General features: G+C 49.6%; 1 protein-coding gene across 1 annotated transcript in view; it reads right to left on the bottom strand.

Moving 5' to 3' along the window:
• Positions 1 to 2818: 2818 nt before the first annotated feature.
• LOC129693743 (uncharacterized) overlaps positions 2819 to 12816 on the bottom strand; it is a 29626-nt gene continuing 19628 nt past the window's right edge. The window contains exons 4-7 of the mRNA XM_055630514.1: positions 11889 to 12003; positions 5836 to 5964; positions 3977 to 4093; positions 2819 to 2941 (exon numbers count right to left, since the gene is read on the bottom strand). Of these exons, the coding sequence (XP_055486489.1) occupies positions 2819 to 2941; positions 3977 to 4093; positions 5836 to 5964; positions 11889 to 12003 (484 nt within the window). The remainder of the gene's footprint in view (positions 2942 to 3976; positions 4094 to 5835; positions 5965 to 11888; positions 12004 to 12816) is intronic.

A 12816-nucleotide genomic window follows, 5' to 3' on the forward strand; every position in this document is an offset into this window, starting at 1 on the left:
AGGTACAGACAACAGCTTTTGTTGCGTGCTAACCAATCAGTGAGCGACTGGTCCTTGACTCGTATGGTACGGGACTTGATTAGTCATATGTACCAAGGTAGAGTGAAATTGTATACAATTAGTACAAGCGTCACTTTACATAAGCACTTAGTTACATCTTAGATCAGCTCATCTCAGATCCAGTACAAGTGTGTAGCAACAGTTCACTGAGACAGTCAGTATACAGCGTCGCCAGTTCGGGGCCATTTTCAATAGACAATAGGTGCAGGAGGAGGCCATTCGGCCCTTCGAGCCAGCACCGCCATTCAATGTGATCATGGCTGATCATCCCCAATCAGTACCCCGTTCCTGCCTTCTCCCCATATCCCCTGACTCCGCTATCTTTAAGAGCCCTATCTAGCTCTCTCTTGAAAGTATCCAGAGAACCGGCCTCCACCGCCCTCTGTGGCAGAGAATTCCACAGACTCACAACGTCTCCGTTCTAAATGGCTTACCCCTTATTCTTAAACTGTGGCCCCTGGTTCTGGACTCCCCCAACATCGGGAACATGTTTCCTGCCTCTAACGTGTCCAAACCCTTAACAATCTTATATGTTTCAATGAGATGCCCTCTCATCCTTCTAAACTCCAGAGTGTACAAGCCCAGCTGCTCCATTCTCTCAGCATATGACAGTCCCGCCATCCCGGGAATTAACCTTGTAAACCTACGCTGCACTCCCTCAATAGCAAGAATGTCCTTCCTCAAATTAGGGGACCAAAACTGCACACAATACTCCAGGTGTGGTCTCACTAGGGCCCTGTACAACTGCAGAAGGAACAGAGTGCTGAATATAGTTACTTACAGGAAGCAAAGAGATGTGAAAGAGCAGAGCGAAGATAGATACAAAATGCTGGAGTGACTCAGCGGGCCAGACAGCATCTGTGGAGAGAAGGAATAGGTGACGTTTCGAGTTGAGACCCTTCTTCAGACTGGAGAAGGGTAGAACAGAAGAGGATAGTGATCGTGTTGTATGACAGGAGATCCTCTCCTCGGAGAAGAGGATGCAAAAAGTCAACAAGGTCAAAGTCATGAAGGTCAGTGTAGAGGAACGACTTCACCACTGTAGTCCATCTGGACTGCCCCAGATTCAGAGCCAGAGTATACAGCATGCCAACAGGCCCTTCAGCCCAACTCATCCATGCTGACCAACATGTCCCATCTTCACTAGTCCCACCTGCCTGCCTTTGGCCCAGACAAGTTCATCTTCATCAGTGATAGGAGCAGAATGAGGCCATTCGGCCCATCGTCCACTACACCATTCAATCATGGCTGATCTATCTCTCCCTCCTCAACCCATTCTCCTCTCTTCTCCCCGCAACCCCCGACACCTCTAAACCTTTCCTGTCCATCTTTTAAAATGTATTTTAAATGTTGTTAAAGTCCCAGCCTTAGCTACCTCCTATGGCAGCTCGTTCCATCCACCCACCACCCTCTGTGTGAAAATGTTACCCCTCAAGTTCGTATAAATCTTTGCCCTTCCTTCAAGCCTGTTGGGATGAACTATGGCTCAGCGGTAGAGTTGCTGCCTTACAGCGAATGCAGCACTGGAGACCCAGATTCCATCCCGACTACGGGTGCTGTCTGCACGGAGTTTGCACGTTCTCCCCGTGACCTCCAAGTTCTCCACATTTTCTCCGAGATCTTTGGTTTTCCTCCCACACTCCAAAGACGTACAGGTTTGTGGGTTAATTGCCTTGGTAAATACAAAACGTGTGTGTGTGTGTGTGTGTGTGTGTGTTTTAGGATAATGTGTGTATACGATAAAAAGTGTGTGTATAGGATAATGTTATTGTCAAGATCAAGATCAAGATAGATCAAAATACAATTTATTTGTCATTTGGACCCCTTGAGGTCCAAACGAAATGCCGTTTCTGCAGCCATACATTACAAACACATAGACCCAAGACACAACATAATTTACATAAACATCCATCACATCGCTGTGATGGAAGGCCAAAAAAACTTATCTCTCCACTGCACTCTCCCCCCCCGATGTCAGAGTCAAAGTCAAAGCCCCCGGCTGGCGATGGCGATAGTCCCGCGGCCATTAAAGCCACGCCGGGTGATGCGAGGTCGCACACCGGGTCTTGGTGTTGGAGCCCCCGGCGTGCGCTCGCAGAGTCCCACGGCCATTTCAAGCCACGCAGGGCGGTGATGTCAGGCCCCGCTCCAGGAGCTCTTCGACCCCGCAACTCGGGCGGGGGAAGTCGCCGTTGCGGGAGCCCTGAAAAAGCGGTCTCCCTCCAGGGACCCGCGGGCTCCCGGTGCCGCCGTCCACAGACCTGCCGTTGGAGCCTCCAAATCTCTGGAGGTCGGGCCGCAGCAGCAGCAGCAGCAGCAGCGCTCCAGCACCACTCCACCCGCTCCGGACTCGGCCAGCTCCGCGACGGTGAGGTGAGTCGTCGGCACCAGAGCCCCCGGTCTTCCTGTTGGAGGCCGCTCCTCATTGCAGCCCCAACGACAACGGAGACCCGACAAAGAAAAGGTCGGGTCTCCCGTGCAGGGAGAGATTAAAAGTTACCCCCTCCCTCCCACCCCCCCCCCCCCCCCCCCCCCCCCCACACACACCCCAACAAAAAATAACAAAAACTACATAGAAACATAGACAAAAAATAATAAAAACGCAGACGGGCTGCAGAGGCCGCTGCTGACGAGAGTCGCGCCTCCTACGTGGGGGGGATCGCTGGTCGGCACGGACCTCGTGGGCCGAAGGGCCTGTTTCCGCGCTGTATCTCTAAACTAAAGTAAACTTTAAAGCAAGTGTAGGAATCTGTCGGTGTTACCTCTTTGCAAACAGCTTCAAGGCCATGAGGGAGAACACGGCAACGCTGAACATAAAGAGCACAAACACGTAGGCGATCTCCGGGAGAGAGTTGCGGATGTTTCTGAACGCTCTTCTCAGCTGCAACACAAGAAATATTACAGCTCGCGTGGGAAACAATCGGGTCTGAAGTTAGACGCACGCAAGGAACTGCAGGTGCTGGTTTATACCGAAGATAGACACAGAGTGCTGGAGTAACTCAGTGGGTCAGGCAGCATCTGTGGAGAACATGGATAGGTGACGTTTCACAGAGTGCTGGAGTAACTCAGCGGGTCAGGCAGCATCTGTGGAGAACATGGATAGGTGACGTTTCACAGAGTGCTGGAGTAACTCAGCGGGTCAGGCAGCATCTGTGGAGAACATGGATAGGTGACGTTTCACAGAGTGCTGGAGTAACTCAGCGAGTGCAGGCAGCATCCATGGAGCTAAGGAAATAGGCAACGTTTCGGGCCGAAACCCGTAAGGGTTTCGGCCCGAAACGTTGGCTATTTCCAGAAGGATTTCGGCCCGAAAAGTTGCCTATTTCCTTAGCTCCATAGATGCTGCTGCACCATAACTCAGCGGGTCAGGCAGCATCTGTGGAGAACATGGACAGGTGACGTTTCACAGAGTGCTGGAGTATGGCTGATCATCCCCAATCAGTACCCCGTTCCTGCCTTCTCCCCATATCCCCTGACTCCGCTACCTTTAAGAGCTCTTTAATATAGAAACAGAGAAAATAGGTGCAGGAGGAGGCCATTCGGCCCTTCGAGCCAGCACCGCCATTCATTCTGATCATGACTGATCGTCCCCTATCAATAACCCTTGACTCCACTAGCCCCTAGAGCTCTATCGAACTCTCTCTTAAATCCATCCAGTGACTTGGCCTCCACTGCCCTCTGTGGGAGGGAATTCCACAAATTCACAACTCTCTGGGCGAAAAAGTTTTTTTCTCACCTCAGTCTTGAATGGGCTCCCCTTTATTCTAAGATACTCATCTTTAATACCTGTTGTCTTGGCCTCCACTGCCTTCTGTGGCAAAGAATTCACACAGATTCACCACCCTCTGACTGAAGACATTCCACTAATCCTCCACCCTCTGGCCGTAGTTAATCCAGGTGTACAGGTGAGACTTACCTGTCGACTTTCAGTGAAGTTTACACAAAACAGTGGTCTCAGGACCCTTGACCACCTGACCGCTGGGTATCCATTTTGTGCTAAAGCCAAGTACACAATCATATCCAATAACGTGAGCTGCAGGGAAACAAATGGCTCGGGTTAGACACTATTGACGGATTTAGACAGTTAAAGGCAATTTAATGCCGAATCACAAGTTGGCACGGCAGTTATTGAGATATTGAGCAGAAAAAATAAAAATCAAACTAATGCAAAGATAAATAACTTGAGGTGATCTTTCTCCAAGGTGCCAAGACACGGACTCAGTCAGAAAATGTACAGAGATGCTGCAACACTAGTGCACAGGCACTTGAGAGGATTTAGTCATACAGCACAGAAACAGGCCCTTCGGCCCAACTCATCCATACTAACCAAGATGCCCCAACTAAGATAGTCTCATCTGCCCACATTTGGCCCCTATCCCTCCACAGACAATAGGCAATAGACAATAGGTGGAGGAGTAGGCCATTTAGTCTCACAGGGGCCCTATCCATGTACCTGTCCAAGCTTGTTCTTGTACCAGCCTCAACTATCTCCTCTGGCAGCTCGTTCCGTACACCCACCTGGCATACTGTGTGGAAACATTGCCCCTCAGGTTCATATTAAATCTTTCCCATCTCACCTTAAACCCATGTCCCCTGGTTCTTGATTCCTCTGCTCTGGCCATTCACCCAATCTATTGCCCTTTGATTTTGTACACCTCTATATGATCACGCCTCATCCTCTACGCTCCAGGGAATGAAGTGCTAGCCTGCCCAGCCTCTCCCTTTAGCTCAGCCCTTCGAGTCCTGGAGCCAACCTCGTGGAACTTCTCTGCACTCTTCGTAGTGGCATCTTTCTACAGCAAATGGGAAACACTTTGGTCGGAAGTAGGAAAGACAGACATGGGGTCGTGTATCATTGGGAACTTGTCCTTCAGCTCAACTTTGACAAAGGTGATGGGGCAGCAGACAAGTGGACAACCTTTTGTATAGGGTTTGTATAGCAGTTGTACAGGGCTCTGGTGAGACCACACCTGGAGTATTGTGTACAGTTTTGGTCTCCTAATTTGAGGAAGGACATCCTTGTGATTGAGGCAGTGCAGCGTAGGTTCACCAGATTGATCCCTGGGATGGCGGGACTGTCATATGAGGAAAGATTGAAAAGACTAGGCTTGTATTCACTGGAGTTTAGAAGGATGAGGGGAGAATCTGATCGAAACATATAAAATTATAAAAGGACTGGACAAGCGAGATGCAGGAAAAATGTTCCCAATGTTGGGCGAGTCCAGAACCAGGGGCCACAGTCTTAGAATAAAGGGTAGGTCATTTAAGGAAAGAAAAAAAAAATTCACGCAGAGAGTTGTGAATTTATGGAATTCCCTGCCACAGAGGACAGTGGAGGCGAAGTCACTGGATGGATTTAAGAGAGAGTTAGATAGAGCTCTAGGGGCTAGTGGAGTCAAGGGATATGGGGAGAAGGCAGGCATGGGTTATTGATTGGGGATGATCAGCCATGATCACAATGAATGGCGGTGCTGGCTCGAAGGGCCGAATGGCCTCCTCCTGCACCTATTTTCTATGTTTCTGTTGAACCTACGCTGCACTCCCTCAATAGCAAGAATGTCCTTCCTCAAATTAGGAGCCCAAAACTAGTGAACCAAAGTGTATAGATACATGATTAGGGGATAATGTTTAGTGCAAGGTAAAGCCAGCAAAGTCCGATCAAGGATAGTCCGAGGTAGATAGTAGTTCAGCACTGCTCTCTGGTTGTGGTAGGATGGGTCAGTTGCCAGATGGTCAGCTGGGAAGAAACAGCTGCGGAATGATTTTGACACTCACCAAGATGGTGACGATGACACAAATGTTCTTTGCATCTTTCCAGAACACCTTGGTGGGAGTGACCTTGGAGAAGTGCAGGAGGCGTACGGAGAACATCGCCAGACAAATAAACTCAATGGTTGAAGTTACCTGTGGGGTTACAGAGAACAGAGCCATTCACTATCTGAAGGTAAGTAAGTACGTAAGCAAGTTTATTGGCCAAGTATTCACATACAAGGAATTTCCCTTGGTGCTCCGCCCACAAGTAACAACATGACATACAGTGACAGTTACGAATGACTCAGAAAACACTAAACATTAATAATAATAAAACATTCATGATAAAACTCCAAAACATGTATTTTCAGTAGACAAAAATGCTGGAGAAACTCAGTGGGTGAGGGCAGCATCTATGGAGCGAAGGAATAGGTGACGTTTTGGGTTTTTGTCAAACGTCGATTTTTCCAGCATCTGCAGTTCTTTCGGGAAGAAGAAAGGAAGAGGCGGAGACAGTGGGCTGTGGGAGAGCAGGGAAGGGGAAACATAGAAACATAGAAAATAGGTGCAGGAGTAGGCCATTCGGCCCTTCGAGCCTACACCGCCATTCAATATGATCATGGCTGATCATCCAACTCAGTATCCAGTACCTGCCTTCTCTCCATACCCTCTGATCCCCTTAGCCACAAGGGCCACATCTAACTCCCTCTTAAATATAGCCAATTAACTGGCCTCGACTACCCTCTGTGGCAGAGAGTTCCAGAGATTCACCACTCTCTGTGTGAAAAAAGTTCTTATCATCCCGGTTTTAAAGGATTTCCCCCTTATCCTTAAGCTGTGACCCCTTGTCCTGGACTTCCCCAACATCGGGAGCAATCTTCCTGCATCTAGCCTGTCCAACCCCTTAAGAATTTTGTAAGTTTCTACAAGATCCCCTCTCAATCTCCTAAATTCTAGAGAGTATAAACCAAGTCTATCCAGTCTTTCTTCATAAGACAGTCCTGACATCCCAGGAATCACTGGTGAACATTCTCTGCACTCACTCTATGGCAATAATGTCCTTCCTCAGATTTGGAGATCAAAACTGTACGCAATACTCCAGGTGTGGTCTCACCAAGACCCTGTACAACTGCAGTAGAACCTCCCTGCTCAAATCCTTTTGCTATGAAAAGCTAACATACCATTCGCTTTCTTCACTGCCTGCTGCACCTGCATGCCTACTTTCAATGCCTGGTGTACCATGACACCCAGGTCTCGCTGCATCTCCCCTTTTCCTAGTCGGCCACCATTTAGATAATTGTCTGCTTTCCTGTTTTTGCCACCAAAATGGATAACCTCACATTTATCCACATTATACTGCATCTGCCAAACATTTTCCCACTCACCCAGCCTATCCAAGTTACCTTGCAGTCTCCTAGCATCCTCCTCACAGCTAACACTGCCCCCCAGCTTAGTGTCATCCGCAAACTTGGAGATATTGCCTTCAATTCCCTCATCCAGATCATTAATATATATTGTAAATAGCTGGGGTCCCAGAACTGAGCCTTGTGGTACCCCACTAGTCACTGCCTGCCATTGTGAAAAGGACCCGTTTACTCCTACTCTTTGCTTCCTGTTTGCCAGCCAGTTCTCTATCCACATCAATACTGAACCCCCAATACCGTGTGCTTTAAGTTTGTATACTAATCTCTTATGTGGGACCTTGTCGAAAGCCTTCTGGAAGTCCAGATACACCACATCCACTGGTTCTCCCCTATCCACGCTACTAGTTACATCCTCGAAAAATTCTATAAGATTCGTCAGACATGATTTACCTTTCGTAAATCCATGCTGACTTTGTCCAATGATTTCACCACTTTCCAAAATGTGCTGCTATCCCATCTTTAATAACTGACTCTAGCAGTTTCCCCACTACCGATGTTAGACTAACTGGTCTGTAATTCCCCGTTTTCTCTCTCCCTCCCTTCTTAAAAAGTGGGGTTACGTTTGCTACCTGCCAATCCTCAGGAACTACTCCAGAATCTAAAGAGTTTTGAAAGATTATTACTAATGCATCCACTATTTCTGGAGCTACTTCCTTAAGTACTCTGGGATGCAGCCTATCTGGCCCTGGGGATTTATCGGCCTTTATGGGTATGGAGAGAAGGCAGGTACGGGATACTGAGTTGGATGATCAGCCATGATCATATTAAATGGCGGTGCAGGCTCGAAGGGCCGAATGGCCTACTCCTGCACCTAATTTCTATGTTTCTATGTTTCTATGTTTAATCCATTCAATTTACCCAACCTGGATTTCACTCAATTCCTCCAACTCCTTTGACCCGCGGTCCCCTGCTATTTCCGGCAGATTATTTATGTCTTCCTGAAGGAGGGAAGCAGGGACTACCTGAAATTGGAGAAGTCAATGTTCATACCACTGGGGTGTAAACTACCCAAGTGAAATATGAGGTGCTGCTCCTCCAATTTGCGGTGGGACTCGCTCTAGCCCTGGAGGAGGCCCAGGACAGAAAGGTCAGATTGGGATTGGGAATGGGAGGGGGAGTTGAAGTGCTGAGCCACCGGGAGATCAGGTTGGTTATTGTGAACCGAGCGGAGGTGTTGGGCGAAGCGATCGCCAAGCCTACGCTTGGTCTCACCGATGTAGAGAAGTTGACACCTAGAACAGCGGATGCAATAGATGAGGTTGGAGGAGGTGCAGGTGAACCTCTACCTCACCTGGAACGACCATCTGAAGGGTCACAGCAGCAACAAGATGACTTCAGTGACCTCTCCAGTGCTTTGCTTCCCTTTAACTTCATCCATACTTTTCCAATCTATTGACCCAAATATAGACCTAGTTTCCAATCTACAGACCTAGTTATACGGTTTGCCAGGAGTCTGGTCCCAGCCGGGTTCAAGTGAAGTCTGTCCCGTCGCAACAGTTCTCTCCTTCCCCAATACTGGTGCCAACGTCCCACAAACTCAACTCCACTCATAGAAACATAGAAATATAGAAAATAAATGCAGGAGGAGGCCATTCGGCCCTTCAAGCCAGCACCGCCATTCATTGTGATCATGGCTGATCGTCCCCTATCAATAACCCATGCCTGTCATCTCCCCATATCCCTTGACTCCACTAGCCCCTAGAGCTCTATATAACTCTCTCTTAAATCCATCCACTGCCCTCTGTGGTAGGGAATTCCATAAACTCTCTGGGTGAAAAAGTTTTTTTCTCACCATGGTATTAACTGGCCTCCCCTTTATTCTAAGACTGTGGCCCCTGGTTCTGGACTCGCCCAACATTGGGAACATTTTTCCTGCATCTAGCTTGTCCAGTCCTTTTATAATTTTATATGTTTCTATAAGATCCCCCTCATCCTTGTAAACTCCAGTGAATACAAACCTAGTCTTTTCAATCTTTCCTCATATGACAGTCCCGCCATCCCAGGGAGCAATCTGGTGAACCTACGCTGGGCTCCCTCAATCACAAGAATGTCCTTCCTCAAATTAGGAGGATTTCATCCTTCTTCCTTCATTCCTTCCTCCCCCGCCGTTGAGCCACGCGTTCAACTCTCTCATCCTCTCATCCCTGTACCAATTTGCATGCGGCTCAACTAGCAATCCAGAGATTATTACCTTCCTGGTTCTGCTTTTTCAGCTTGGTGCCCAGCTGCTCAAATTCCTCAAGCAGAACCTCTTCCCTCATTCTACCTATGTCATTGGTGCCCAACCGGACCTTTCCCCACCCACTCCAGGTTCCTCAGCAGGCCAGACGAGATGTCCTGAACCCGGCCACCAGGCCATCAACACTGCCTCCGGGACTCTCAAACCTCACCACAGAGAACAGTGTCAATGCCCCTCATTCTACATTAGACAATAGGTGCAGGAGTAGGCCATTCAGCCCTTCGAGCCAGCGCCACCATTCAATGTGACCATGGCTGATCATCCACAATCAGTACCCCGTTCTAGCCTTCTCCCCCATATCCCCTGACTCCGCTATCTTTAAGAGCCCTATCTAGCTCTCTCTCGAAAGCATCCAGAGAACCGGCCTCCACCCCCCTCTGAGGCAGAGAATTCCACAGACTCACCACTCTCTGGGTGAAAAAGTGTTTCCTCGTCTCCATTCTAAACGACTTACCCCTTATTCTTAAACTGTGGCCCCTGGTTCTGGACTCCCCCAACATCGGGAACATGTTTCCTGCCTCTAGCGTGTCCAAACCCTTAATAATCTTATATGTTTCAATGAGATTCCCTCTCAACCTAAACTCCAGAGTGTACAAGCCCAGCTGCTCCATTCTCTCAGCATATGACAGTCCCGCCATCCCGGGAATTAACTTTGTGAACCTACGCTTGCACTCCCTCAATAGCAAGAATGTCCTTCCTCAAATTAGGGGACCAAAACTGCACACAATACTCCAGATGTGGTCTCAGCAGGGACCTGTACAACTGCAGAAGGACCTCTTTGCTCCTATACTCAAATCCCCTCGTAATGACATTACTTTTCTTCACTGCCTGCTGTACCTGCAAGCTAACTTTCAGTGACTGATGTACAAGCACACCCAGGTCTCGTTGCACCCCCCTTTCTCCTAATCTGACACCATTCAGATAATAATCTGCCTTCCTGTTCTTGCCACCAAAATGGACACTCTCACATTGGAGTGGATGTAGTGTACCTGGACTTCCAGAAAGCATTTGATAAGATCCCACATAGGAGATTTGTGGGCAAAATTAGGACACATGGTATTGGGGGTGCAACAGACAATGGGTGCAGGAGGAGGCCATTCGGCCCATTGAGCCAACATCGCCATTCAATGTGATCATGGCTGATCATCCTGGCAACATCCTCTAAATCTTCTCTGCACTCATTCCACTCCTCCTCTTCTCTCCATATCCGACTCCCTTTTGGCTCCATTTCACCTCCAGCCTTTGTCACTTACTCCACCCATCTGTCACTCACCCCCCTCACCTGTATCCACCCATCACTCGCCAAGCTTTGTCCCCCCCCCCTCTCTTTCTCCCCCCACCCCCATTCCTGTCTGAAGAAGGGTCCTGACCCATCCATTCGCTCCACAGATGCTGCCTGTCCCGCTGAGTTATGGTGCCCAGCCTATGGAGCTAAGGAAATAGGCAACGTTTCGGGCCGAAATCCTTCTCAACGTTTCGGGCCGAAACCCGCAAGGGATTCGGCCCGAAACGTTGCCTATTTCCTTAGCTCCATAGATGCTGCCTGACCCGCTGAGTTACTCCAGCACTCTGTGAAACGTCACCTATCCATGTTCTCCAGATGCTGCCTGACCCGCTGAGTTCCTCCAGCACTCTGTGCTTTACTCAATATTCCAGCATCTGCAGTTCCTTGGGATTTATTTTTTCCATTGCTGGTTGCTCGGGACAACAGCACAGGCGATGTGTGGAGCTGCCAATGCTATGGGTCTATTCTCTTAGTTTAGTTTAGAGATATAGCACGGAAACAGGCCCTTCGGCCCACCGAGTCTGTGCCGACCAGCGATCCCCACACGCTGACACTATCCTACACTCACGTTGGGAACAATTTTCCGAAGCCAATGAACTTACAAATCTGTCCGTCTTTGGAGTGTGGGAGGAAACCAGAGCACCCGGAGAAAACCCACGCAGTTCACGGGGAGAACGTGCAAACTCCGTAAGGACAGCACCCGTAGTCAGGATGGCACCCGGGCCTCTGGGAGGTCGCAGCTCTACCGCTGCGCCACCGTGACGCCCTTCTGCTCAGAGACTGATGGCCCTGTCCCACTGTACGAGTTCATTCAAGAGCTCACCCGAGTTTACAAAAAAATCAAACTCGTGGTAAGTACGGAGAATGTACATAGCGGGTATGTCGGAGCTCGGGGACGTCTCCTGGCGGCTCGTAACGCTAACGGCAGGTACTCGGGAAGACTCGCTAACGGCAGGTAAGCTCGGGAAGACTCGTGAAGATTTTTCAACATGTTGACAAATGTCCACGAGAGCCTCGAGTACCGACAAGTGGCCATTACCGTAAATCTCCGAGTTCGAATCAGGGCAAACTCGGGAGAACTCTTGGATTAGCTCGTACAGTGGGACAGGGCCTTAAGGAAGCAACTTACCCAAAGAGGCAGCAGATAGACGGCGGGTTCCTCAAACAGGCCCAGGAAGAGATCGACAAGGATAAAGAAGTAGGTGATTCCCTGCGTAGACCAGTGGTTGTATAATTTGTAGAACCTAGGATGAAGACAAAGGGTTTTCAAGTTAGTTGGAGCACACTGGTGCTTGAACGATCGCTGTTGTTCCTAACGTTAACCAGTTTTACATGCAAAAGGTACAGATGCTAGCCTGCCCAAACTCTGAAGGTTGACACGGTGGCACAGCTGTAGAGTTGCTGCCTCACGGCGCCACAGACCCGGGTTCCATCCTGACCACGGGTGTCAAGTCAAGTCAAGTCAAGTTTATTCGTCACAGGGCGATCGAAACTTCCACGATCGGGGCAATCGAAACTTCCCGCGATCGGGGCGATCGAAACTTCCCGCGATCGGGGCGATCGAAACTTCCCGCGATCGGGGCGATCGAAACTCCCGCAGTTGGGGCAATCGAAACTCCCGCAGTCGGGGCAATCGAAACTTCCGCGATCGGGGCGATCGAAACTCCCGCAGTCGGGGCAATCGAAACTTCCCGCGATCGGGGCGATCGAAACTCCCGCAGTCGGGGCAATCGAAACTTCCCAATCGGGGCGATTGAAACTCCCGCAGTTGGGGCAATCGAAACTCCCGCAGTCGGGGGCAATCGAAACTTCCCGCGACGGGGCGATCGAAACTCCCGGTTTTCGAAACTCCCGCAGTCGGGGCAATCGAAACTTCCCGCGATCGGGGCGATCGAAACTCCCGCACAATCGAAACTTCCGCGTCGGGGCAATCGAAACTTCCGCGAATCGAAACTCCCGCAGTGTGGGGCAATCGAAACTCGTGGGCAATCGAAACTTCCGCGAAAACTCCCGCAGTCGGGGCAATCGAAACTTCCCGCGATCGGGGCAATCGATGC

The sequence above is a fragment of the Leucoraja erinacea genome, unplaced genomic scaffold (assembly GCF_028641065.1).
Source record: "Leucoraja erinacea ecotype New England unplaced genomic scaffold, Leri_hhj_1 Leri_409S, whole genome shotgun sequence".
NCBI lineage: Eukaryota > Metazoa > Chordata > Chondrichthyes > Rajiformes > Rajidae > Leucoraja > Leucoraja erinaceus.